At 40.4% G+C, this 26639-nt stretch overlaps 1 protein-coding gene across 1 annotated transcript; it reads right to left on the bottom strand.

Moving 5' to 3' along the window:
* Positions 1–21189: 21189 nt before the first annotated feature.
* On the bottom strand, positions 21190–24685 carry avpr1aa (arginine vasopressin receptor 1Aa). Its single transcript, XM_034684930.1, has 2 exons — positions 23615–24685; positions 21190–22904 (listed from the first exon to the last, which is right to left on the bottom strand). The coding sequence occupies exons 1-2, from the start codon at positions 24561–24563 to the stop codon at positions 22621–22623; spliced, it is 1233 nt and encodes a 410-aa protein (XP_034540821.1). The 5' UTR covers positions 24564–24685; the 3' UTR covers positions 21190–22620.
* Positions 24686–26639: the final 1954 nt, after the last annotated feature.

Raw genomic sequence — 26639 nt, 5'->3', positions numbered from 1 at the left:
TGCACATTAGGACTGTGAGCTGCCTCATTATACAGAAAGTCTCCAGAGCAAATGAGTGAACTCTGATCAAAGAGGAGTTCCCGAATTGGCAGACTTTATCCGATCAATAATTCATGAGTTTACCAGGAAGGAGCTCCACTGACCTAATTACGCACAATGAGCTCGTCTGTGAGCTGGTGTGCAGGAGAGGATACACCTTAGACAGAGCATCCATGGGGGGGTATTTTTCAATATATAGACTACATAACACATTATCAAATTTTGGAACATTGGAACAATAAGTTTTAGCTCACATTGAGTTTTCTACTTACTCTCATTGCAGGGATTTTCTTTAAAAAGCATTGAGATGCACCTTACACCCCTGTATAGTCATGAAGACATGAGCACATTAGATGAAGCCAAAGATAAGTTAGCAAGAAGACTGTTCCTCCTTCATTCATACATATCACTACCACTCCATCTCCTCCTTCTTGTCACCTGATCGTGAGTATTTACTCTTTAAAGTGTCCACCAACCAGGTTAAATCAACCAATCATCCTGCTGCTACCAAACTTTAAATCTGTTCTCCTCTCTGCTCTCTCAGTTTGCCATTTCAGTGTGGATCATTGCGTCTCTTCTCCACCCATCACCACCGCTCCTTATCAGTACCCGGATTAAGTTTGTCACATGTCCATCCTTCATCACATCCTGCATCCTTCCTTCTTCCTTCACCACCTCCACAAGTGTCCAGACTCCATCAGGTGTTATCCTAAACTGCATTCCGCCTCATCACACCTTTGAAGATATGAAGACATCTTGATGGCGTCTTAATGGGAGGGGCTCTCTAATCTGCATTTCAACATCAGTGATAATATTTTCTAAAATGTATATAAATACAGATGATTGGTAATCCAGATTAGTGTCAGGAATTTCTACATTTCCATGTAACTTTATTTTGAAGGGCTATGCTACAACAGATTACAGAAAGTGTGGATCAGTCAGCATGCATTAAGCTCTCGTCGTGGATCCTCTTTTTCCTCTTTTCATTTTGCAGGTTGTGTGTCAATGCCATCACTTTTAGTTGTTTTTACCTGCCTGATTACATAACACTGCTGCAGTGTTAGTCATTGCTGAAGAGTAGCATCAAAGACATGTACTGCACTTCTACCTAACACTGATGTAAGGTGTTTTTATATCATCCTCTTGGTTCCAATTCTGTGTTTCCTCACAGGGTGACCACAGTGCTGACTGGGTGAAGGAGGCATGTGTGTTTGCATGAGTGTGTGTGTGTGTGTTTGTCTTTCCATACTTGTGAGGACCAACTATTATTGGACAACCTTTCTTTTGGGGACATTTTTGCTCTCATATGGACATTTTACAAAGTCCTTAGAATTAAAACACTCAGATTAGCTCCTTTGGACCTGATATACGTTTTGCATTTGAGGTGACATTTAAACTCCTCACTACCTTCTGATGGGAGGTTCATTTTATTTTTCATTTTCCATCCAGCTACACTGGGCGCAAATAATTTACAGAACATGGTCCACTCAAAGTATTAAAGGCAAATACAAGTTTTTGTGTCTGAGAAATAGATAGGCAGAGAGACACTGGGTGAGAGAGAAACTGCTTGTCTAAGTGATGAATGACTCACTGTTGGGCACAGACAGCTGCCCACACACACACTCTTTGCAGAGAATAATGTAGAGGTGGTGAACCTCAGTTAAGTATGGACACTGTGTTTATTTATCTGTGTGAGACAGTTTAACACATCTTCTTGTCAACACTTCATACATCTGAGACTCTGATAATACAATATTTTCATCACACTTATCACTTTAATGTTTTAAGACTGATACTAATCTTCTCTCACTAACACTGCTTTCTTTGCTGCCACTGCTCTGACCTAACTGTACATCTATTAATCCTCTATCATACTACTTCTGCTCAGTAATACTAGCAGTGACTGTGGTGGATTATGGTAGTGATGAATATGTGACTACCACCCTCTGAGGTTTTGTTCCACTAACTTGATATGAATCTTGTGTTTCTGTGCTGCTGTTAAATTATGATCACAATAAAAAAGATGATTGAACATTAAAGCAGATATTGGACAAGTGTGAGAATAGAGAAGACAAATTTAGCATAGTGGCTGTAGCTGCATCTGCTGAGGTATATCTAAAAAATATTAAAGCTCCTGTTACTCCCTTTTCGACCGATGCAGTTTCAGAGTTTTGGAGCTGGAACTCAATTGAGAACCGGATTTTCATGTTACGACTGCTGGTGTACCGGTTCCAGAGCGGCTCCAACTCTTTGCTGGTCTAGAACCACAAACCGCCTACGTCAGGGGTGAGGGGCAGTGGGCTGGGTTGCTGTGATCAAAGACACAAATCAAACGTGTTTCCACCATTGTCCTGCAGACAAAAAAAGAAAAAAGAATAATGGATTCCAAGGCAAAGCAGTGGTCGTCCGCCATCTTTGTTGTTGTGAGGAACTTCTGTTTGGCTTGAATTTGGCACCCAATGCGGACAAAAGTGATAACTCTTTGCTGATGTTGTCCTGGACATGCATCAGAAGTGTTCTCTGACAGAAATATCATCCTGCTTCCTATAACCAGTCAAATATATCACTCTCTGTAAATAATACCTGTGAAGAAAAGTAGAAACAAGGTCAGTCATGTGCTCTGACACCCCCTCACAGTGGTCACAGGCATTAAATATAACAACGTTAGTGTTGGTGATCTTGTTACTGATAGTCTTATTTCCTTTTTAAGGTCATAAAGAAGCAACTCTGTTAACATCAGTTTGTTTCATAACCAGCAGAAAACTCCTTATAGGAGCTTTAATTTCCTGCTGATACTTTTATAATGCTCATTTTCACACTAAGTTTTCACTTAAAGGTGACATATCATGCAAAATGGACTTTTTAATGGTTCTCTACCTGAAATATGTGTCCCTGGCATGTCTACAAACCCCCGGAGAATGAAAAAAATCCATTCTGCCCCTGTTTTGATTTCTCCACCTTTCTGTAAATGTGTGTGAAACGAGCCGTTTCAGACTTCCGTGTTTTTGTTACGTAACAACAATATCCGGTCTGTCACGGAGTCAGAGCTCGGAGCTTCTTCAGCCCATAGACTGTATAAAATAATACTGAATCCCTCCTCCGTTTTTCATTACCTGCACAAATGTGTGCTAACAAGGAGCTTAGGAGGGAGGCATGCTAGTTGTAGGCTGTCTTAATAAACACAAAGGTCGCTTTTACTCCCCACGTCTGCAGATTTGAAGATCTAGTGGATGATTTTTATTTATCATGGATAAGTGCTAGCGCTAGTTAGCATAGCTACATAGCTACATGTTCGTAGCTGTGTACCAAGACACACGTCAACATACTGATAAATAAAACAACAAGAAACACTAAATCTGTGACCAATCCTTCAGAAAGGTCCTGCTACAGGCGCCTCTCCGTCGGGATCAGATTCTGGATCAGATTCAGAGGGTTGAAGTAACGTGATCTCTGCCAACATGTAAACATTAGATCAACGTGCTGGACAGCCGAGGCACATCCACTTCCTGAGGGGGCGTGGTCAGAGGGAAAACAGAGTGTTCTGAGGAGGACTGAAGAAGAGGGCTTTTCAGGCATGCCAAAATCTGATTTCAATGTGTTTTTTTGAGCATAAACTTTCAAGACATGTTTTGGGGACCTCTTAGACCAATATATATTGATGAAAAAAGTGTGATATGTCACCTTTAACTGTGATTTTACATTTACAGGCAAAAAAATTGCAAATAATCCTGCCACTCACATGGTGAAAAGACTGTAGGCTAACCTTGATCCAACCTTAAAAATGGTGATGATTTACATAATTGTCACCTGTTGTCCTAATGTTTGCATTTGATTTGTTCAATATTAATGCACTCTGTGGCTATATTTGTGTCGTACACTTAGAATTAGTTCTGCAGTAATATAGTTGTTCTTTGTTGTTGGTACAAACAACTACATTGCACCTGTTGAAATCTATCCAGTCCCTCATAATTCATCACAACGTCCTGGTTTAGTGAGCTTATGGTCAGTGAATTTATAACAGGCGACCTCTAAAACCTAAATAGTCCTGCATACAGAATAGAATAGAGTACAATAAAGATAATAGATAGAATATAGAGTATAAAAAACAGAGAAGCGCAACATAAAAGATTAAAGAGCGGAATAAATACAACTGTATTTACTTTATATACATACAAAGAATGTACACTTTCCAAAGTATAAAAGGAGACACTGTTTCAAACTGCTAAAGTAATTTTCTTGACATGAAATCTTTCACATCTGTTGTTCCACATTGAATTATTGCACTATTTTACTAATTATTATGGCACATTGTTGTTGTTGTTATGGTTGCACAGTTATTGTTGCACATTGAGGCAGCAGCCTTGGGAGGTTCCTGTGCTGACTGTGAGCTACAGGGGGAGACACTGGCCTTATCTCCTGCATCCTTTGCTGATCTCAGTCTTAACCTATGCATTACAGGTTATGAAAACTGTCTTAATGTGAAAAACTGGAAATATATTATTATGATTTTTTACAAATATTTAGTAATTAACTAACCAGATACAGGCCAAATATTCTCACGTGTACAAAATGAACTCTACTCTGTATGCGTTTTATTCTATGTCCAGCAGATGTCACCAGAGCACTTAGAACCCTTCAGTGAGACCTGATTGAACCACTGCTCTGTCGAAGGCAGGCATGCCTTGATGTGTGTGTGTGTCTGTGTGTGTGTGATGTATCCTCCATTAGGTCCAAAAATGTATATTAATATAAATAGGTCTGTAGGTCTGCACTGGATGAACATAAAGATGTCAATGTGTCAAACACACACGAACACACGCCTGCTGTGTTTCTGTGTTTGGGATTAACGTTGCACGCGACTGACAGGTTGTGGTTAGTGGTGTTGAACTGTGAGTTAGTCTGATTTATGGTCGTCAAAGGGCCCGGATTCCTTTCCCATCTGGCCCATTTGAGGGTTAAGCCGGGGATGGTCTGATGCTCTGGACACTTGTCTTTTGTTATTGCTTTCCTCACGTCACGGTATATCATCCCTTTAAGCAGCAAGGCTGATGTGAGTGCCTGTCTTTGGAAAAACAGGATATATATGTTATTGTCAAGGTCATGCACACATATGTGTTATTTTTAAAAGGTCAGTTTTATTACTGTCCAGGGATACAGAAAGAAAAGGCATGGGATGTGCCACACTTTAGCAGAAAGGAAGGCCCTGAGGTGTGCAATCATACAACGTAAACAGTGGTTTAAAACTATGCCTGGTTTGCTCTGGAGAGGAAACTATTTTTATTCAATGTTATTCATGAAAAACCGTCACATCACTGCCCACCTTGTCTAAAACAGAGGCTGTGGCATCTTTCATTACAATGGTCACTCAAAGTAATGCACTGAGGCATTGTAAGGAGAGGTGTTGAGAAAATTACAGGGACAGGTAAATGTTTTGTGGAACTTACTTCAAGTGCAAATTCAAAACGATGTTGGCAGAAAGTTTTAGTTCAGCTTCAAACTGGGTTCTAGGAATTGCTGCAGTGAATCAAAACAAGAAGGTTGTGGTTAAGTTAAGGGGACTTAAAACTACCCTGCAAAATACAGAATGCTCAATACAAAGACATACTGTGAATTAATCATTATTTATGTATTTGTATTGATTATTTTTTCTTTATTTTAAAATGTGTTAATCTTACATTTATAAGATGCATTATTATTATTTATCTGTGTATTTGTATATGTTGGGGGAAAGATTATCCTGTCCTTTCACAGGTACGTTCAATGCTGTGAAATCAAGTTGTGTTTTTATACTGCTCCCTCCTCGTCATTTAGCAGCACCTGCATACAAATACCTAATTTCTATTGAGTAATTATTAGTTGTTGTAGTCAGATTGCTGCTGCTTTTATTCTTGCAAAGAAATGATCTCCTGCATCGTTGCCTTCAACACTAATCGTCCCAAAGTGTATACACTTTTATTTTTATGACAACATAAGCTAAGGTGGAACAAAGTCAGTGAAGTTAGTTTGGAAAAATTGGATTTCAGTCCACTGATGGCAGGCAGAGCTGTAAGCTAGTGGCTGGCAGTAAGACCAAGCATATGCAGTGAGTAGAAATTGTGGTCCTATTTTGTGTTTTATTCTTTCTATTTGTTGTTTTTTTTAGTCTTTGTGCAATTTTTGTTTGATTGCAGTTGTGATATTTACACTATTTTAGAGGTTTTGCATTATCTAAGAAATGTTTTCAAGGTGTGGTTCTTATATAAGCCATTTAAAGGTTTCTACAACACCCACATCCATGCTTTTATATTTACTTAATTCTTTATATTTGTATTTTTTTGTGAAATGACTGAATTAAATAAATTATTTAATAATTGTGAAAACAAAAATTACACTTGTTAAATATCTGTCGTACTTTTAAAAAAAGCAACTCATTGCAAGAAGTGTTTAAAAATCCCTTCCTGTACCTCAAAGTGTCCAGTGGACATCATGAGGCCAAGCAGGCCTGCTTATCCTACCTAAAGTCTCTACAAGTATGGGAGGTAGAACCTTCAGTTATCAGGCCCCTCTCCTCTGGAATCATCTACGAGTCAGGGTCCAGGAGGCAGACACCCTCTCTACTTTTAAGAGTACAGTAGGCTTCCAACTTTCCTTTTTGATAAAGCTTATAGTTAGAGCTGGATCAGGCTTGGAACAGCTCTTAGTTATGCTGCCATAGACTTAGACTTCCGGGGGAACTAGCGCACTGACACACTGGGATTCTATCTCACCTCCTTCCCATGACCCCCCATACTTTAACTCTCCCTGTCCCATTGAAAGTTCCCCACCATAGACCTTTCTGGAGTCCCTGAGCTCCCTTGTCTCGTAGGTTCCTCTGGGCTGCCGTAGACGTCCTCCTGCTGTGGACGTTCCAGACTCCAGCTGATACGGACGTGCTGGACTCCAGCGGCAACAGCTACTACTACTCGTCTCATCACTATCACCGCTCTCTATCCCTCTTTCCAACCCCAACTTGGTTGAGGCAGATGGCTGTCTAATGTGAGTCTGGTTCTGCTCGAGGTTTCTGCCTGTTAAAAGGAAGTTTTTCCTCACCACTGCAACTTGCTGAACACTGCGAGGTGCAATGCTCATGGTGGATTAAGATGAGTCGTACCCTGTCTTGGTGTTGCGTCTCTATTAATAATTTAACATAGAGTACGGTCTAGACCTGTTTGTGAAAGCATCTTGCGATAACGTTTGTTGTGATTTGGTGCTATACAAATAAAGATTGATTGTTTGATACTTGTTTTATAACATCCACTCAATTCATAGTTGTATCTGTCATCCATCATTTACAAGAATACCCATTCAATCACAACATTGTCCTCAAACATCCAACTGACCCTCATCATTGTCATGGAAGCACATCTGTGTAATCATAGAGAACATCTTCAGCTTCATTATGAAGACATTGTTGGATATCACTTTGTTGTTTCTCAGGACAATGAAAATACAGACAGTTCTGTAACAAGTACAAGAACAAATCAATGCAAACTGATAAGAAAGAGAATGACATAGATTACAGTGTCAGAGGAGAGCAGATACTACAAGGCTTCTAATTTGTACTGGTATAGAAGGAACAGAGACATTTTAGTAATGGAAAAACTTCTTGAAATGTAATGAGTTTTTGTGAGTAGGCATCAATAGAGTCTTTGCTAAAACATAGAACTGACCACATATTCATGTTACATGACATTAATGTAGTCTTTAATCTTCTTCCAAAAGCCTGTTCTGTTGATTTGAGCTGAGATGCAATTAACTTCTGACCTGTTCTGCTTTGATTTTGAGACATTAGTGTCTGAGGTTGGCACGTGACCCATTAACAGCACACAGATAGGTCACGTTTTATTATGGTGTTTTCTCACAGAGCAGAAAGATAAGACTGTAGCTGTATGTGACAGAAAAGGAAGTGGGCTGCTGTTCTCACACTAAAAAAACAGGTGATAACAGTAAAGTTGGTAAAATGCACACGTATGTTCTCTGTTTAACCAAACATAAAACATGGAGCTGCAGGTTAAAGATTAATAGTGGGGAAACTGAGACTTTCAAAACATTTATGCACACTGTGAGCCACGTGTGCTGTTTTTTTTTTTTTATACCTGAGTGAGTTAACACATGAAAAACCCTTATTCCACATCAGCAGTCTGAATCTTAAAGCTCCTACAAGTACTTGGTATTTCACAGTGCCTCTGTATGTCCTACTAAAGAGAACAAGACCATCACAGGAACATTGATTATTTCTACATAGCTCTCTTTTTCATTAACACTATCATCAGTGACAAATCAGCGAAGAGATGAGCAGCAGCAGCAGCAGAACTGTTGGGACTTGGCTGAGGAATCAGAGGATCACCAGTTCAAGTATGGACCAAAGTATAGTAATCAGGACCGGTTGTAGGAGAGGCATCAGTACACTTCATGTGCACTGCAAGGCACTACACCTCCAATGTCTTGAGATGCTCATAAGTTTGCAGTGCCCACCCCTCACTCGCATGTTTCTCCATCAGTGCACGTGCACAGGATCCTGTTAGTGCATGTGTGTGTGTATTTCTGGCCTATGCGTGCAAAGACTCAGGGATTCATTAAGTTTTTCCAAAGGGCGCACCAAGATGAACACAAACCACAAAATGATCACTTCAAACATTAAAATGTAATATCACCATGGCTTCAAATAAACATCCCTGCTGGTATTACAGGCTAATAAGAGCATGCTTGAACTTGCCTATCTGCATGCAGCTTGAGCTGTTGACTACTAAACGATTCATCTACACACGGCAGGGCTGTCTGCCATGTGTAGATGAGTTTGAGACCTCTTTGATGTTTTTGGTTTGTTCTTTTCATTTATATTTATTGATGGTTTTCTTTTATTCAATCCTTGTTTTTATTTGTTTCATTCTTTTCATGTTTTATTGTTTTTTTTAGATTCTTTTTCACTCTGAAGCTGTTGCTTAAAGTTGTTCTTCTTGAATTCCATTTGTCTTGCTAGTTCAATATGTCTCCCTGTCTTGATTTGTTCATCATTGTTGTTGTTTTTTTAATTCAAACCAATCCAATCCAATCCAATTTATTTATACAGCACATTTAAAAAAACAATCAAGTTCAGCAAAGTGCTGCACAGTGCATTAAAAAAAATTTAAACACACAGAACATAAAACACTGTCAGAAAATAAAAAAGGAAAAAATAAAAGAATCATAATAAAACACATAAAACACTTTTTAAAAATAGTGAAAAAACAACACAACCAAAAATAAATAAATAAATAAATACATAATACAAAATCAGGCACCCTCGTATCTTAAAGAGCTCATAGTTCCCTATTACCCCTCTAGAACACTACACTCCCAACATGCAGGCTTGCTAGTTGGACCTAAAATCTCTAAAAGCAGTATGGGAGGTAGAACCTTCAGTTATCAGGCCCCTCTCCTTTGGAATCATCTACCAGTCACGGTCCAGGAGGCAGACACCCTCTTTACTTTTAAGAGTGGGCTTCCAACTTTCCTTTTTGATAAAGCTTATAGTTAGCGCTGGATCAGGCTTGGACCAGCTTTTGTTATGCTGCTAGGCCTAGACTGGCTCACCCCCTTCCCCCCAACCCCTTCATCAATTACTTTGACTCTCCCTGTCCCATTAAAGTTACTAACCATAGACCTTTCTGGAGTCCCTGAGCTCCATTGTCTTGTAGATTCCTATGAGCTGCCGTAGACGTCCTCCTCTTGCGGACGTGCCGGACTCCAGCGGCACGTCCGCAGGAGGAGGACTCCCCTCTATCCCTCTTTCAAGACCCAACTCAGTCGAGGCATGATGGCTGTCTAACATGAGTCTAGTTCTGCCGGAGGTTTCTGTCTGTTAAAAGGAAGTTTTTCCTCACCACTGTAACTAGCTAAATACTGCGATGTGCAATGCTCATGATGGATTAAGGTGGGGTCAGACGGAGTCTTACCCTGTATTGAAATTGGGTCTCTGTTCATAATTTGACATAGAGTGGCCTAGACCTGCTATGTTTGTAAAAGCATCTTGAGATAACGTTTGTTATGATTTGGCGCTATACAAATAAAGATTGATTGATTGATTGACATACATAAATAAATAAATCAATAAATAAAAAACACTGTAAAGCAAATAAAAATCAAATGAAAGAACAGACAGAGACCACACAACTCTCATGCTTGGTTAAAAGCCAAGGAGTAAAAATATTTCTTAAGACGACATAAAGCACTTTGTCACATCTGTCCTGATAAGCTCTGTATAAATAAACTTTGTTATTATTATTATCATTATTATAATATTAATCTTTGCTTATGATTTTATGACCTGCCTGTTTTGTTTTCCTGCCCTCGTGATGCACTTTGTAACTGTGTGTATTTTGAAAAGTGCTCCACAAACAAAGCTTATTATCATATTATCATTAGGCTTTGGAGTTTGGTAAAAAAAAAAGATGAATTAAACATTGGCATGTCAGATATCCACAAAACTTCCAGTATTTGAGATCTGCTTTCCTTCTTATAAGAGATGTTCTTCTTGGACACGACATAAATTTCCTTGGACATTCACACACATCACTGCAGTTCAAAGCCGTCAGATGATAGGACCCGATAAAAGCAGAGAGAAAACATTTCTAAGAAGTCAACAGCTGGCTCTGTCAGATGCTGGAACAGGCAGCATTAACCAGGCTGGGTAGCAACACCAGCAACACCTCATCTCTCTCCTCCGGTGACATTGTTGTTCCCAAACAAGGCTTTCATAACCAGCGAGGTCACTTTTCCCTCCTGACCTGTGGGCACGAGTAGGGAAAACTGTTGCACAGACGCCTCATTAATCATTGTCCACCAAGCCAATTTGACCTGCTGCTGGTTTCCAGGCAACTACTGCACTGTGAAGGCATCACATGCCACTCATATTTGAGTGGTTGTGGTGTGTTTGTGTTTGAGAGTCAGCCAATTGCATGCAAAATAACAGAGCTTGACAGTTTGTATTTGAAACACAAGTGGACACGTTTATTTAGATTATACCCAGCGTTAATCTTAGCTACGTTTTGCAATGGCACAAATATGTTAGCCGGATTTGGTTGCACATATGTTTTGTGTTGTGTGTGTTCGGATTGCATAGGTATAGCGTCATGCAGCTGCCTGATGAAGGAGTACACAACCTGTCTGTTGGCCTCTTATCTCACCTCCCCTGCTCTGCCTTTGATTTCCACCTGGTTTGGACGTGTTTAGAGGGAGTCGTGTGCAGCTTCCATATGAAGCCATGCTGCGATCATGTGCCACTTCAAAGCACACGTTTGGTTATTAAGGTCGCAATGTGGCCTTTCCTCTTCTTTGAGAGATGAGGCTGAAAGGTTTCTGTGTGTGTATGTGTGTAGGAGGGCAGGGCTGTAATGTAAAGGGGACAAAATGTTTTGATGGGTAGAAAATGAAAGACAGCTTAGTTTCATCTCCAGTCTTCAAAAAGTAGTTTTGGGTAATCATAAAGTTATATGCCAACAACAACAAAAACAGCATTATCATCCTTTTAATATCCTTTCCCTCAGCACAGGTCTATGATGGTCAACCTGATGGTAGCAAAGGGGAAAGCGAGAAGCAACCGCCAGAGCTGCAAAACAAAACCAATGTGAAAGTGCAAAAAACTGAAGTTCCCCCAGTGTTCACTTGTGGCTGACTCCAAAAGCCAAAGAAACCTAATAAAGCTCTTTTTTTTTTTACAGCAGAATTAAGCATGTTTACAGCCTGGTAAAAACAGTCTTCCCTCTCTCCTCCTTGATGGTTCTTTGACACGTCACACATGTTGCACAGCTCTTGTTTGCATTCGCTGTAATAATCTGTTTAAGCAAAACTCCCAAAACGTAATGCCACTTAAGGCATCCTCACAGGAACCGCCAAAAAGACAACACATGAACACACATGCAAGTGAACACATGCCGGCCTTTGCTTCAATCTAAATTGAAAGCCTTTGCTCATCATGATTCTTCCTTAGGTTTCCAATTCCTCTGGCCCCCTGGACCTCTGCTACAAACACGAGGACCTAAAGCCTTTCTTTGTAGGAAACAATAAGACACTCTGCTGCAGAGCCGGCCCTAACTGACTTGGTGCCCAAGGTTTCAACTGGTGCCCCTTGTATTGTAACAAACTCTATTATTGTATTGGGACCAACAATCACATCACATATACACTTAAAGAAAAATGACATACACCTTTTGGGTTTACAGATTTAAAGAAAACAAAAATGACCTCTAAAAGAACATTAAAACACTGATATTTAGCAGGAATAACAATTAAAATTTCAAAATACATAGTGTAGTAGTAGTAGAATTTATTCAGTCATTATATAACACAATAATTTTCACAGTGCAGACACTTTCAACAAAGCAACAGTCATGTATTAAATGATGACTGAAAAGGCAGAAGCAAAATGCTTATTTAAGCCGTGCCTACATTTCTATCTAATTAAGATCACAGCTTCCAAAGTGTAAAGAAAACAACAAAAACAAAACACTTCTCATCTTCAAAAACTGCTTTGGAAACCATTATTTTAGAAACCAAAAGTGAATTACAAGCTTTTAAATGTATACTGGCGTCAGTCCTCAATTTAACCCCAAGTTAAAATAGAGAAAACAATTTTCTTTTTCCTATTATCTTCAAATTTTCTTCCTCACTCATTTAGGGTGCAAGCGGCGCCTTCTATGGATGGCCGGCGCCCCTAGCATTTGCCTATTCTGCCTATGCCACTGTACATGTACAGTACAACAGAGTTGAAGTGCAACCCATTTATCTGTGCAAAGGATGCATAAAAAGAGCAGCAGTAGAAGAATAAAAATCATAAAACAGCATTCAACATTCATACATTCAAATCATTGCACAGTCTCTTATTTATGTTTGCATTATTTAGCATTAAGTGCACTTATTGCTTTTGGATAAAAACTGCTTATCAGCTTGTTTGTCCTTGTTTTTTTTTTTTACTGTCCTGTATCTTCTGTCCAAGGGCAGCAGAATAAATAAGCTGAGAGATGAAATCGTATGGAATAAAAAGCTTTTATTGTCACTGTACAAGAATATACAATGAGATTAGAAGTGCTACATGTGATAATGGTGCAAAAATAGTCAATAAAAGACAAACCAGACAGACAACATAAACAGTCGAGCAGTGTGAATAAAGAGTGTAAAACAACTAGATAAATAGGATCTTGCACTTATGTAAACCATGTTGCACTTCGTAAACATATATTGCCCCAAATAAAAACTATAGATCAAAATTATCTAGTTTGATTCAGCCCAACGGCCAATGGGTAGAAACAGTTTGAGTGTATCTATGCGTGACTTTTAACTTCTGTACCTCCTACCAGATGACAGAAGAGAGAACAGCTTGTGACCTGGATGGCTTTCTTGGCTATGAAAAAGCACCAGGATCTGGAGATGTCCTCCAGAGAGGGCTGGGATGATTATGTCCACCATTTTTTATCACCCTCTGCAGAGCTTTCTTGTCATCTCACCACACAGAGATGCAGCAGACCAGCACACTTTGGAAGGCCGAGCTGTTGAAGGACACCGGCAGCTGCTCCTCAGTCTGTTCTTTTGAAGCACTCTGAGAAGGGTTGTCAGTCACTGCTGGGCCTGCTTCACTACTGCAGAGGAGATTTGTATCCCCCAGGGACCTGAAGGTGGAGACCCTCTCCACCCTGATGTAAAGGGAGGTGGGTTCTGTTTTGTGTCTCTTAATGTCGATGATAAGTTATTTCGTTTTGTCGGTGTTGTTAGCAGAACACTGTGCAGACAGCTGGAGGATCTCAGCCAAACACGGTGGTGTCATCTGCAAACTAGATGCATCCTCCACAGCAGGGCTTAAATCACCAATGTACTTTAATTGTTCCTTTGTTCAAAAACCAATTGAATGTCTAATTTTCTTTCCGTTCTTCACAGTTTTTCCTTCCAGGATGCAATAAAACATGGACAGTAACGTTTGATTGAGGACCTAGTCTTGTATACAAGCATGTTTAGACCTGAAATGACCGACCCTGGGGAGTGATTCAAACTACACAATAGTAAATAGAAACGTATGTTCTTTTTCAGGAGCATGGAAGGAGAACAATAAAACAGGAAGAGTGAGGCACTGTGTAGCGGTGGCAGATGTGACGGGAGCCTAATCTCACCTAACCCCTCTGATGAGGATGCTGGAAAACTTCCTGTATTTAACATGTGTTTGTGTTCAACCTACTACTTACCCTCAAATTGGTCGCTAGGTTTTCCGCCGACAAACCCAAGTCCAGATGAGTGATTTTGTAAACACTTGTGTGACTGTTTTTAGCGTGTTTTGTTTTTGCTGGCCGGTCAGTAGCCGTGTCTGTTTGAGGAAACAGCAGGATGTCAGGTGGAGGGAAACCAGTTGTGGACGCAATTGTCAAGACTGACATAAAACAGGAGTCTTTCCCTGCAAAGAAAACACGGTGGAAGCTGTTTTCTTACTAAGAAAGGAAGCATGGATCTTCTTAGAGTTGGCCTCACTTAATGGCTGATCAAAATGTTTTTATAGTATAAAAATATGTTGGAAAGAGCACCATTTAGCATTTTGTGTCACACTGGATATGCATTTCTTTCTTTGAGCAGTTACATTCTGTCAGCAGCTACAAAATGACTTGAAAGGAATACGCCAAGAAACAGCAAACTGATGCCTGAAGTCATCTTTCATACTCTTTCAGACAACAGGGTGAAGTATGTGAGAAGATTCTTAAGAACAATGACCACAGATGTGTGTTCAGCAAACATCACGGGCATTGTTCTCTATTGTTTGGATCCCACTCTTCCCTCCACTTGTGTTTTTTTGAATTAAGTATTGAAACATGAAGCACAAAGAACATAAAAAGTATTGTGTGATGTATTTCACAGACCTACAGTTGTCTGACACAGTTTCAAGAGTCGAATTGTGCTGCCAATGAAAAGGTTCTGCAGAAAGACAAATCAAATGCAATGACAGCAAACGCCCTGCAAATACCAAAAACACAAAACTTTCTATTCTGGGAATTAAATGTTTTATTATAATTACAATTAACTATGTAAGTGAAATGCAAGCCATAGAAATGCACATGTTATCCATGACGTCACACATCTGTTTCTGAAGCCCTGGTTTGAAGCCTACTAGTCAGCGGGTGCCATATTGGAAATGCTGAACTCAACCTCACTTCTGTCGAGCGAGTGTGAGGTAAAGAGGCGGCCTTTGAGCCTCCTCGCCAACAGCTACAGTGTCAGTCAAGTCAGCTGTGCCTCTCATAATAGAAAACTCCTAATCTTAATATCTTCGAAACTGTCTTGTTATGAACCCCCCCCCCAATACAGTGTGTGCCATTAGAGAAAGGAGCTAAGGGGTGCTGGTGGCCTAGCGATCTAAGCGCCCAATGTATAGAGACTACAGTCCTTGTCGCAGAGGTCACCGGTTCAATTCCCAGCCAGTCGCCCATTTGTGGCATGTCCTCCCCCACTCTCTACTCCCCACATTTCCAGTCTCTTTTCAGCTGTCCTATCATTGAAGGCAAAAATGCCCAAAAACCTAACTTTAAAAGAAAAAGAAAAAAAAAAAGAGGAGATATTCAGAATAAACTAAATTGAACCAGGCTGTTAACATGTTTATTGCTGCTGTAAAGATCTGCTTTTTTGAATGAGTGTGTATGTGGTTTCCAGTACTTCTGGGGCAAGCCTCAAGTGGACACTTGATGAACTGCAGTTTGTAACACTTCCGCATTAGCTTCAATTCTCATGGCTGGAGGTTGCCGCTTGATACATGCACACATATCAGTTAAGTCAAAAACAATGCCACAAATGGTTGATGAAGAAAAAGGCAAAATTAAATTGTTTTTAAAATTTTCTTTTTATTAGAGATTTTCATGAAGGCATTTCAACAAAGTTCAGATGACTGCTGTGAGATAATAATAATAACAATAACAATAACATAATATAATAATATGATAGTAGCAATTGGAAGAAAAAAAAATTAATTAAAGTAGAGAGAGAAGAAGAAAAAAAGAAGGAAGGGCGCCCCCATGTACATACAAACAGGCACACACGCACATCCACACACACACACACACACGCACACACGCAAGCACGCAAGCATGCGCACACACAATAGACACACATAAGTGCACATAAATACATCTACAAATACACCTAAACACACACACACAGGCAAAATTAAATTTGAGGAGTCCTTTGGGAGCCGTAAGAGCCGACTCTTATCGCTGAGCTGAATCAAATGATCTGGGTCACTGAGGAGCCAGAATTACAGTAACTATTTTCAACACTGGAGGTTCCTGCTTATGTGAAAGTGCAAAAGGTCTGCAGTTCCTTGAGTGTCCAATTTGGGGTCTTCGAAAGCCAAGGAAAACCCCTTCCATATTTAAATGTCCAACTTTTGGGGGGAATTTGAGACTGAGAGTTATTTATAAGAGGCATGGATGATTTGACTGACAGGTAGGTGCCTTGTAACTTCCACCATCTATGGGCTTCACACTTCCTCCTCAAAAACTGATGGGGGTTCTCGACTTTAAGAATTTACTGATAAGCGTGCAAAAACACATTAAACGCTGCTGGAGCTGAGTGTTTCTGATGGCTGTGCAATGACACATTCGTCACTTGAACAGAAAAAATGCTACCTTGTCCCTGAATGTGACAGAACAGAATCATATTTTTGGAGAGAAACGACTTCTGAGCAACAGATGATGTTTTCAACGTGCAACCCATTTCTCCTAATGGAATCTCCTGAGCCATTGCAGCAGGTTTGCCCTTGTCAGCTACTGTACAGACCCTTCTGTGACAAATGCATCCGTCTCACTCCATTTGTCTCACGAGCAGCAGAGAAGAGGTGAGCAAGAGGCTAAAGACTGAGATTATCTGATTTTGTTCTTTTTATCTACCATATCAACTCTGATTACAGCAATGCAGGATTTAAAAGACGTCTCTTCTGACAGATTTGATACGATTTAGACACAGAAATGTACTTCGGTATAGTTTGTTTTAATAACCTGGAGGTAGAGCTAAACTGGGACAAAGAGCCTCTTTTATTCCAGCGTTATTTTCATCAAGATCTGTCTTGTCTTCCTGCAAACTCAGAGCTATAGTTGTTTCAAGCTCTCTGGAGAAATCTGATCTCTGCTTGCAGCTTTTGCTTGTTCTAGACTCAGGCGACCTTAGCTGGGATCATGTTAGCATGGTCAGCCTTTCATACTGGTGGTACTTCATGATTGGCAAGCTTAACAAGATGCAGGATCTACACTTGGGATTTGAGATACATGCATTAGATGCATAGCGATACTCTTCACATACCGCCTTAAGTAGAGACATGGCTTCATAATCCCAGTTGATACCAGCCGGGATTGCCTGATGTTTGTTTTATTCCCCTTTTTATTGCTGACCATGACCACCTCCATCCTTTATGGCAGGGTTTTCCTTTCTCCTCCTCATTTGAGGGACTAATATAATTTCCTGAAGGACTTCCCCTCCCATAAGTCTCTCTGATATGACTACCAGACTCTTGTTATAAGGTCAGATGTTCAGAGATAAGCTGAGCCCCAGAAGAGCAGCAGCAGGGATGAGAGGTTTAAGTAACAAGGAGGGAAACCTTCAAATGTGGCAGATCTCAGCTTTTTCAGAGCAATGTGCACTGTTAGAATAAGCTGTATAATCACTCATTATAATGTAGAATATGTGGAAAAAACATCACTGCATTATTACATTACACTGCTATGATTTTATAAGAGGTGTAACACATTTTTGCAACAAAGAGAGGAATGCAAAAACTCAATTAGACAATGATATCATTAAAATCTGATGTAATTAAGTTGCATTCTTGGTGGAGTCTAAAGGATGAATAAAGGGACTGATCTTTCAAGTCATGGAAACAGTTTGTCACTCTTTGTCTTCCCAGGCTGTGGTGTATCAGTCTTTGTTTGCTTTATACTTCACATTGAGAGAGCAGAGGTTAATGTCTGCAGTGCTCAAGTGTGGAAAAACAGCGGGATCGAAACATGTTACAGCAACACGTCTCTCAAGGAAAAAGTGTCAGCGTCACTGGTGATAAATAGCTCGCCTTGTTGTAACCACTTTACTTTGGAACTAGTTTCAGCCAAAGAAAATGTCTCAGAGAACTCCGTCGACTGTGTGCTCTGCAGATTCTCCAGAGAAACAGAGAGGTTGTTTCTGGGAAGAAGAGTTTCTTGTTGAGAAATATTACAGGAAACAAGCCACACTCTTTGAAGTGAAAGTTGGATTAAAAACACCAACATCCGTGATTCAATGGTAGGGATCTTAGCATATAGACCCCCCAAACCCCATCATCCTTATATAACCTTCTCTGGTTGCTATAGTACCTCTCAAGCTGATGTTACAACACCTCCCCAAGCCACCCTGCCAAGATAAAGCCCAAATTACAACATCCCCTTAAAACTTTCCCCTGACAGGTTTAGGGCCTGTGTCCATTAACACCTTTTTTTGTGTGCTGGCAGCGCTCATAACCTGAATTTAAGAGCTCCTCTCACCAACGTTTACTGGTTACGAAAGTGGTCCCACGGCACTTCCACTTCCCATTAGTAGTGACTATTAAGCCTGTTTAGAAATGCTCTGTGTGCGTCATATTTGCATTTATGCAATGTGTTTTTTTTAAACAAGTGTAGAAACAGTTGATGAACAGAATTCATGAGGCAGCATTAGCACCTGGAAATTGTACCTCGAAAAGCATGATCTGATTCTCCTCAGTTCAGGCAGATTGCTGTTAACAACAATGATGTCAGAAGTCCCGCCCCTTCTTGATTTTGATTGGTCCAGAAATGACATTGTTGAGCCCAGCGGTGTTCCAAATGACTTCAACTGAGAGACAGGATAAGATAAGATATCCTTTATTTGTCCCACAACAGGGAAATTTAAGTGTTACAGCAGCAAAGCAGACAGTGCAAAACAGTATAAAGCAAACAAGAGCCTATAAAATAGCAATTATTAAAAAGTTATTAGCAATTAAAATTAAAGAAGTAAAAACAAGCATATCTTACAACATATATACACAAAGTATATACACAACTAAATAAGTACATTTACTAATATTTCCAAAACCAATGACGTGGTGAAAATGTGCACAGACTTGTAGCCTAGGTATGAGCAATGTACAGAACAGAACTGGGAAGATGGGTAGAAAGACGTATTGCACATGTAAGAAGAGAAGGATGAACTGAGATGAAGAAGTTATTGCACGTTAATAAATAGATTGGGGAAATATTGCACTTGAGTCCGTTTTGGTGTTGTAATTGTTATCGGTTATAGAGTCTGACCACTGCAGGAGAGGGCTGAGAGAGTATAGGGAAATAAAAGCTGACAATAAGGGCGATTTTGTTTGGGAAGCTGTGCACTGAAAACCTTGAGTTTAGTGGTTTTAACTGTAAAATAAGTGCAGTCAGCCCAATAAACAGTGTTAATGGACACAGGCCCTTATGGTTCCTCTTTTTCAATAAATACACAGTGCTAGTCCAATCTTATTAGTGAGTTTCGACTTTTGTGAAGCCAGGTTAGCTGTTTCCCCGTGTTCCAGGTCACCATGCTAAGTTATACTAACTAATTAGTAGCTGTAGCGTCATACATGCTTATTTTTAGTGCATTTTTGCCTTTATTGATAGGACATCTTAAGAGAGACAGAAAACGTGGGGAGTAAAGAGCAGGGGAAGACATGCAGCAAAGGGTTGTGGTACAACTGTCGAACCAGCGGCCACCATGGAAAGGGACCAGCTCCAACCTAGATTCAAAAGGCTCATTCGAAGTTAAAGGGATATTTCAGTGTTTTTAAAGTGGGGGTCGTATGAGTTACATTACATCGGCATGTCTTGTGCTCATGCAGCGGAAGAACACCGGTCTGCGAGGTGCATCCGAAAATAGTACCAAAAGAAAGGGGGTTTCTGACCGCATAGTCAAGTAGCTGCAATTTTTTCTAGTAGTGCATGCAATTCCAAAGTTTGATCCATAAGGCAACCGGACTGGTAGAAATTCTTGAAGACGTTTCACCTCTCCTCCAAAAGGCTTCTTCAGTTCTGACCAGACTGGGGAAGAGCTCGAAGATATAAGCCACTAACAAACGTCTTCAAGAATTTCTACCAGTCCAGTTCCCTTACGGATCAAGCTTTGGATTACCATGACCTGGATGACTGAGAACCGTCACAGACAGTGCATGCAATTGCACCGTGATGAGTGCCTGGACCATGTCTGCAGAGAATTGCAGCCCAGCTTGCCTGCCGGTCATCTGGGAATTTTCTCATTAAAGGGGAAGAGCTCACCGGCACTCATTGTGGCTAGCAGGAGCACTAGTGTAATGTAACTGATACGACCCCACTTCATAAAAGCTGAAATATCACTTTAACAAAAACATAACTATTTTATTTTATTATTTTAATATATTTTTTGGGTGGAGCATTTTTGCCTCTTTTGATTGGACAGCTGAAGAGAGACAGGAAATATGGGGAGTAGAGAGCAGGGGAAGACATGCAGCAACTGGTTGAGGCTGGGAGTCGAACCAGTGGCCGCTGCGATGAGGACTATAGCCTCTGTGCATGGGGCGGGCGCTAAAACTGCCAGGCCAACGTCACCCCAAACATGATTTTTATACTGAGGTGATTATCCATTATTTAAACATACTTATGAATATTATATTCCATTTCTACCAAATCCTTTCTCCTAAATACTACACACTGTACCTTAAATGTTTGAGCTGTGGACTCTTCTAATTCAATAATATGTCTGAAGTGACCCTTTAATTGAGCAACACTTCTTTAATCAGCATGCACTTTAAAAAGAACAACACTTGGTCTATATAAAGAAACAGGTAGGTTTCCTCTGTGGGAAGTTATTTACATGACCTTTTCTCAGTGTTGATTTGACGGACACTTTGATGACTAGATCTCTCTTATTTATCCAACGTCTTTGTTCCACTGTTGCTTAATCCTTGATTTTGGCAGATTTTTTCAGCTTAGATTGGCTGGAGATACACCATAAGCTCAAAATTGCTCAATCAATCTTAAGCAACAATAACACCAGAGATTTCTATGGTTGTGCAGCAACTGAATGAAGCATAAACAGTGAAATGAGCTGTGGCTGTGAAAACAGGACAGAGCCAGTGTAGCGTTCAGTGCATCAACATGTATATTTCAACATATATTTATAGAGGTTATTTTTAATGTGCACAAGCCGGTACAGACAAACAGGAATAATGTTGAACAGATTTACATATATTACTTCTATTTACACATATTTAAGCCGCTTTTATGTACAAATATACAAACAGAAATGCTTTGATATAATATACAATGTTCCTGTGGGGCCGTAAAGACAGTCATGGGAAACATTCATGTGCTGCATGTACGCTATGTGAAGCAAATGTTTTGTCTGCAGCGCAAACAAGCTGCACAACAACAGACCCCCCACAGCAGTGCAGGATGTCAGAGAAAAAAAAGAGGAAGTGTGTTGACGTAGTGTGAGTGGAATGTGTGAGCTTCTCCCGAACATTTTGGGGTAGGGGGGGAATCCTGGGTTCGGGTTTGTAGGTGGACTCTTCCAGCTGTGGGTAATCTTACTCTGATGAACCCCCCCGTCTAGATGTGTGCATATGTGCCTGTGTATAGGTGAGCTTCCAGCTATTTTTAAGCGAGAGAAAACGTCTCTTTAGGAGTCCACACAAAGGACCGCCTGCTGTAACATAAATCAATAGAAAGACAGTGGATGAAGAAAGACTTGTGTTAATGTATGTAGCTTTATCCCTTTTTGATTCACATACTTTTTTGTAAGAGGCAAAAGGGAATGTGTTTTTTTTCTAATATAAGCCATTAAAATCTGGTTTTGATAAAAACAACAACAACAAGGAAAAGCTTTGCACAAAGGATGAGGTGCTGCCTCAGTTTCTGAGAGCCATGCGGTCTGGAAGAGTTCCTTTCACCACAGCACTCCATCGAGCTGCTGATTTTTCTTTCCTTTGTAGATACTTTTACGGGAAAAGGTGTGCAGCGACACTGCAGGGAGACAAAACCACTGTGAAAAGCATCCGTATTCCTGGAAGAAGGACTTTCTGTGAATAACATTGAAAAGAATCACGTAGGGCCTCTAAGAGAGTCAGTTCTTACTGCTTAAGACTGTTGAATTTTCAAGTGTGAGAACAAAATTCAACAAAAGCTGTCGCTGTCATCACTCAGAGCCTTTATAAACAAGAAAAACATCATAGATATTAAGTAAACGTTGCAGTTTCCCATCCTTTCTAACTGTTTTTTAGAAGATTTGTTTCTGAGGATATTTTTAAAAACTTGTCTTTGCACACAATCCAACAAAACACACATAATGAGTCCATTTCTTCTGTCCCTTTTGGAAAGATGCAGTCTTCACCACATTCCTTTTCTCTGGTGTCTGTTTTCTCATGCAAACTGATTGTATTTTTCAAGTTTTGGTTGCACTTAAGAACCTGTCCCTCTCACCCAAAGTTAAAATATGTTAAACCTGCATGTTAACATTGATGCCCCTTGCATTATTCTTCCCCACCCCTGTAAACGAAGTTGCCTGGCTGTGCGATCAGTCAGCCTGAATAGAGGACTTGGGTGAATTGTCAAACTCTCTCCAGTTGCCTGTACTCCCCGTCGGGCTTCGATTAGTCATCTTTGTCAGCAGCGTTGTCCTGCGGAGGCTGCTGTCTGAGTCCTCCTTCTTGTAGTCGGGGTTCAATCTGAGGCAGCAGGAGAAGCAGTGCACGAAATCCTGGAGGAGGTGACCGCTGAAGATCATGTATATCCACGGGTTGCAGCAGCTGTTGAGACTGGCAAGCAGCGCAGACAGAGTCACTGCTGTGTTCTCAGAATCTGGAGGACAGAGAGAGCAAAGAGGAAAAAGGATGATCAATCTGCAAAACATCTGGTACAGGCCAGGCTGCAGAAATGCCTGGCTAATGCGATTAATCTGGTGTTGAAATTTGAAAACTATTTAGTCTGTAAAGAGGAGAAAATCTGGCCAAACTCAAAGTTCAAAAAGTGATTTCCCTTTGCTAATCAGATTATTTTAAGCCTGTTTGGATTAAATGTTGTTTTCATGATATCACCAAAGAATTCTGACTGCTGGCATGTCGACTCCAACAGAGGAAGTTCAAGAAGCAACCTGATGGAAGTGAATTGTTAACCCTCAGAAACATCATTTTTGTCCAGAGGTTCATATTTCAAGCAAGATATACAGTTTATCATCCAATTATGTTAAACATTGAAGATTCATTATTCTGCAGTTGTACCTATCTTGCATTAAATTGCATGCAAACAAAAGATCAATTTAAATGTGTCATGTTTTATTTTACTAATACGATGCGCATATTTTGGGTATGTGTGCCAAATATTTCCGTGCGTAAAAGCTGTGAGCACTTGGAATGTTTACGCACGATGCGTTTTTAATTTAGGGCATGCCATCAAGTGCTTCTCCTCTCCTGTTATTAGTTACAAGATGTTTTTCGTCTGCCTGCCACATTCTTCATAGAGCTGTGACAACTTCAATTTTCGTGATAATGAAGGCATTCCTGTGCACTCACCAGCCCACTGGAAGTTTTCATCCCACACAGACCACATCTGAACGATGAAAAACGGCGCCCAGCAAACAATGTAAGCCAAAACTATCACAAAAGTCATTTTAACAGTCCTCAGTTTGGCTCTGGAGATGGTTGTAACGCTGCTGACTGAATTCTTCCCAATTAGTCCGTTTTTAGCTGCGGCACCACCTGTCGTTTTCCTTTTCTTGTATTTGATATTTTTCCATATGCTGTGGCAGATAAAGCCGTAACACATCATGAGAATGACAACTGGCACGAGGAAGATGCCCACAGTGATCCAGGTGATGTACGCCTTGGCGCCCCACGGCTCGATAAAGTGCGCCCAGCAGTCGTACACCTCCGAGCCGTTCTTGATCTCGCTGAGGGAGAAGATGAAAAACTGCGGGCTGCTGAGGAGCAGGCTGCACATCCACGTGGAGACGATCATGATGTAGGAGCGCCTGGTGGGCTGGTGCAGGGTTTTCAGAGGGTGGCATATGGCGATGTAACGGTCCAGGGTCATCATCACCATCATGTAGGTGGACGCAAACATCCCCATCACCTGGAGGTGTTTGACGATCCTGCAGAGAAAGTCTGGACCGTAGAAGCGGAAGGTGACCTCCCAGCAGAGCTGCGGCAGCACCTGGAAGAAGGCGACCACCAGGTCAGCCAGGCTCAGGTGTTTGATGAAGAGGTGCATCCGCGACATCTTCTTCTTGGTGTTGTACATTGCAAGCAGGACGCTCACGTTCCCAATCACAGCAACCACGAAAGTGATGCTCAGGACCAGAATCTCTATTTGGGCGACCTCCTCGTTCCGCGCAAAAGGATCAGACCCGTTTGGGGGGACGGTGTCGTTTCCATGAGTCCCCATTTTCAGGTCATCGGTGGGGCTGAAAACCAGAGACTGGTTCCCTCCACTCAGGAGCAGCGCGTAGTCAGGAGTGTGCATGGCACTGCCCCTCTGTGCGCCCGAGTAGATACAGTGCCAGAGGGGCTGTGAAGTGCCTCACGATCCGTATATGGAGCTACCTGATGCGCAGACAGGGGGAGCAAGCTGCGTTCTGACTTGTGAGTGCTGTTGGAGGGCTTTTTAAAGCCGAATCATATTTCAGACAGGGTGTGCGTAATGCGAACACTGCAAAAAATTAAACACCTTGAAAAGTCATTTGGTGTAAGTCGAATACAAGGTTTCCCCTCAGACAAAATATGTTTGCCCTGTAACCCATGACATAAATAACAAGCATTTAGAATTAGAAAATATAGGGTACTTACAATTTCCAGTTTTAATTGCAATTTAAGTAAAACCACAATTAAGTTTTTGTCACTTAAAAAGCCTTTTAAAAATGATAAGTATCAAAACAATACAGACTCACCTCAGTTATTTGCAGTATTCTTTTTTATTATCTAAGTCTTACTTGAAACTCGCTCTGATGGATACATATATTTTTTACAGTGTGCAGCCCTGCTCCCCTTATCATACACACCCTCCACATTTTCACACTCTTAGCTGAGCCACGTGTTTCAGCAGCTTTGTTTACATGAACTCTCACAAATCACAACTGCAAGATTCAGAGAGAGTCCGTGGAGTGACACGGTCCAAATAAATAGATACAAGTGTGTGAAATGACACAGAATACATGAAGTGAGTGACACAATATGCAGTGTTTCTTGTCAGATTGCATTGAAAGAGACACATTTAAAATGATCTATATAAAGAAATAGCATCTGGATTTTTTAATGCATTTCTAAACAGGCTTTTAGATTGCAAGGCTCCATTTAATGTGGTAAGGAATGCATTGACCAACACATTGGAATGCTGTTTGTGTTTCTCTGCACAGCCTGGTGTAATGATGAACTGCTTAAATTGTTTATCTGAGGTTGTTTACTCAAAGAAACCCCTGAGCTTGATTTATTTAGGTTCAATGTTTCATGTGAAGCCAATTTCAAACCACAAGGTGTTAATTTTGATCTATAATTATCCCTTAAAGATGTATTAAGTGTGTGTGTGTGTCTTCCCCATGTATCTGCATCTTTATGAAGTTGAGTCTGATTCGCATTGACTATGCCTGTTTACTGAAGTCCCTATCAGTAAGAGCATTTTAAAGTTGGTTTAGATGTTTTTGCAAAATTGAATTTAGTCCATGGTGTTCACAGCAGGGAAATTTACCTAATTCTCTTTAGTTAGACGCCATGCATGACAAAGTACATCTTTGATTTGCTCAAACTGGAATGTAAATTGGAAAGCTAACTTCAGAAGAGTAGAAAAAAGCTTTCAATAATATAGAATAACTTTAAAAAAAGCCTGCCCAAAGTACCAAAGTTTCTTTTCCTACAACCAAACACTGAACACGACCTTTTGCAGATTAATGTTGTAGCATCTTGTAGCATGGACTTCTTGGCTGTCCATGTCCTCTAAATGGGATCATAATACCCTAAATGAACATCCAGATCCATAAAATCATTAAGATAATGTTCAATTAGATAATAAACCAGATGACAGGTTTGATTGTTTTCTCATAGACTTCTATACAGTCCAACTCATTTTGCCCCCCACTGGCCAAAAGTAAGAATGCAGGCTCATGTTTCTGCATTGGCTTCATCTTTTACTCTCTCTTGTGTTAGAAAACACTTCTTGCCGGAAACAATGTCCCTAATACTCTGCATTGATTTCACCGAATGACGGCTGAACCCCCTGAATTTGTCTCCAAGGATTCCACGAGAAAAAAGTGAGAAGACATTCATATCTTGTAATTTGGATTAGCTTCCCCTTTAACGTTCCTGTTTGAATCCCATTAAAGATCAGCATGGGACATTTTTCTGTGGCTGTAAAAATATCCTCTGATTCATTCTCTTTTTTTCCCTACAAAAACAGACAAACTAAAGAGAGTAGAATTAGATTGGGCCCTTCCCTGTGATGCTTGTTATTCCAAAAGTTCATTGAAAGACACATTTTAATTGTTTCTGCACGACAGGTTTCAGGTTTCCATAAACATGTGTGGGTTAACCTTTGTGTTGCACTAATACT

Source organism: Notolabrus celidotus, chromosome 6 (genome assembly GCF_009762535.1).
Source record: "Notolabrus celidotus isolate fNotCel1 chromosome 6, fNotCel1.pri, whole genome shotgun sequence".
Classification (NCBI taxonomy): Eukaryota; Metazoa; Chordata; class Actinopteri; order Labriformes; family Labridae; genus Notolabrus; species Notolabrus celidotus.
This window is presented reverse-complemented; position numbering and strand designations above follow the sequence as displayed.

What these genes read in the sequence shown, in the direction of transcription:
- avpr1aa (XM_034684930.1), bottom strand. Translation starts at nt 24,563, where the DNA reads ATGCACACTCCTGACTACGCGCTGCTCCTGAGTGGAGGGAACCAGTCT. An exon ending in TGAAAACTTCCAGTGGGCTG is followed by an intron (nt 22,905 to 23,614) that starts GTGAGTGCACAG and finishes TCTGTCCTCCAG; the next exon opens with ATTCTGAGAACACAGCAGTG.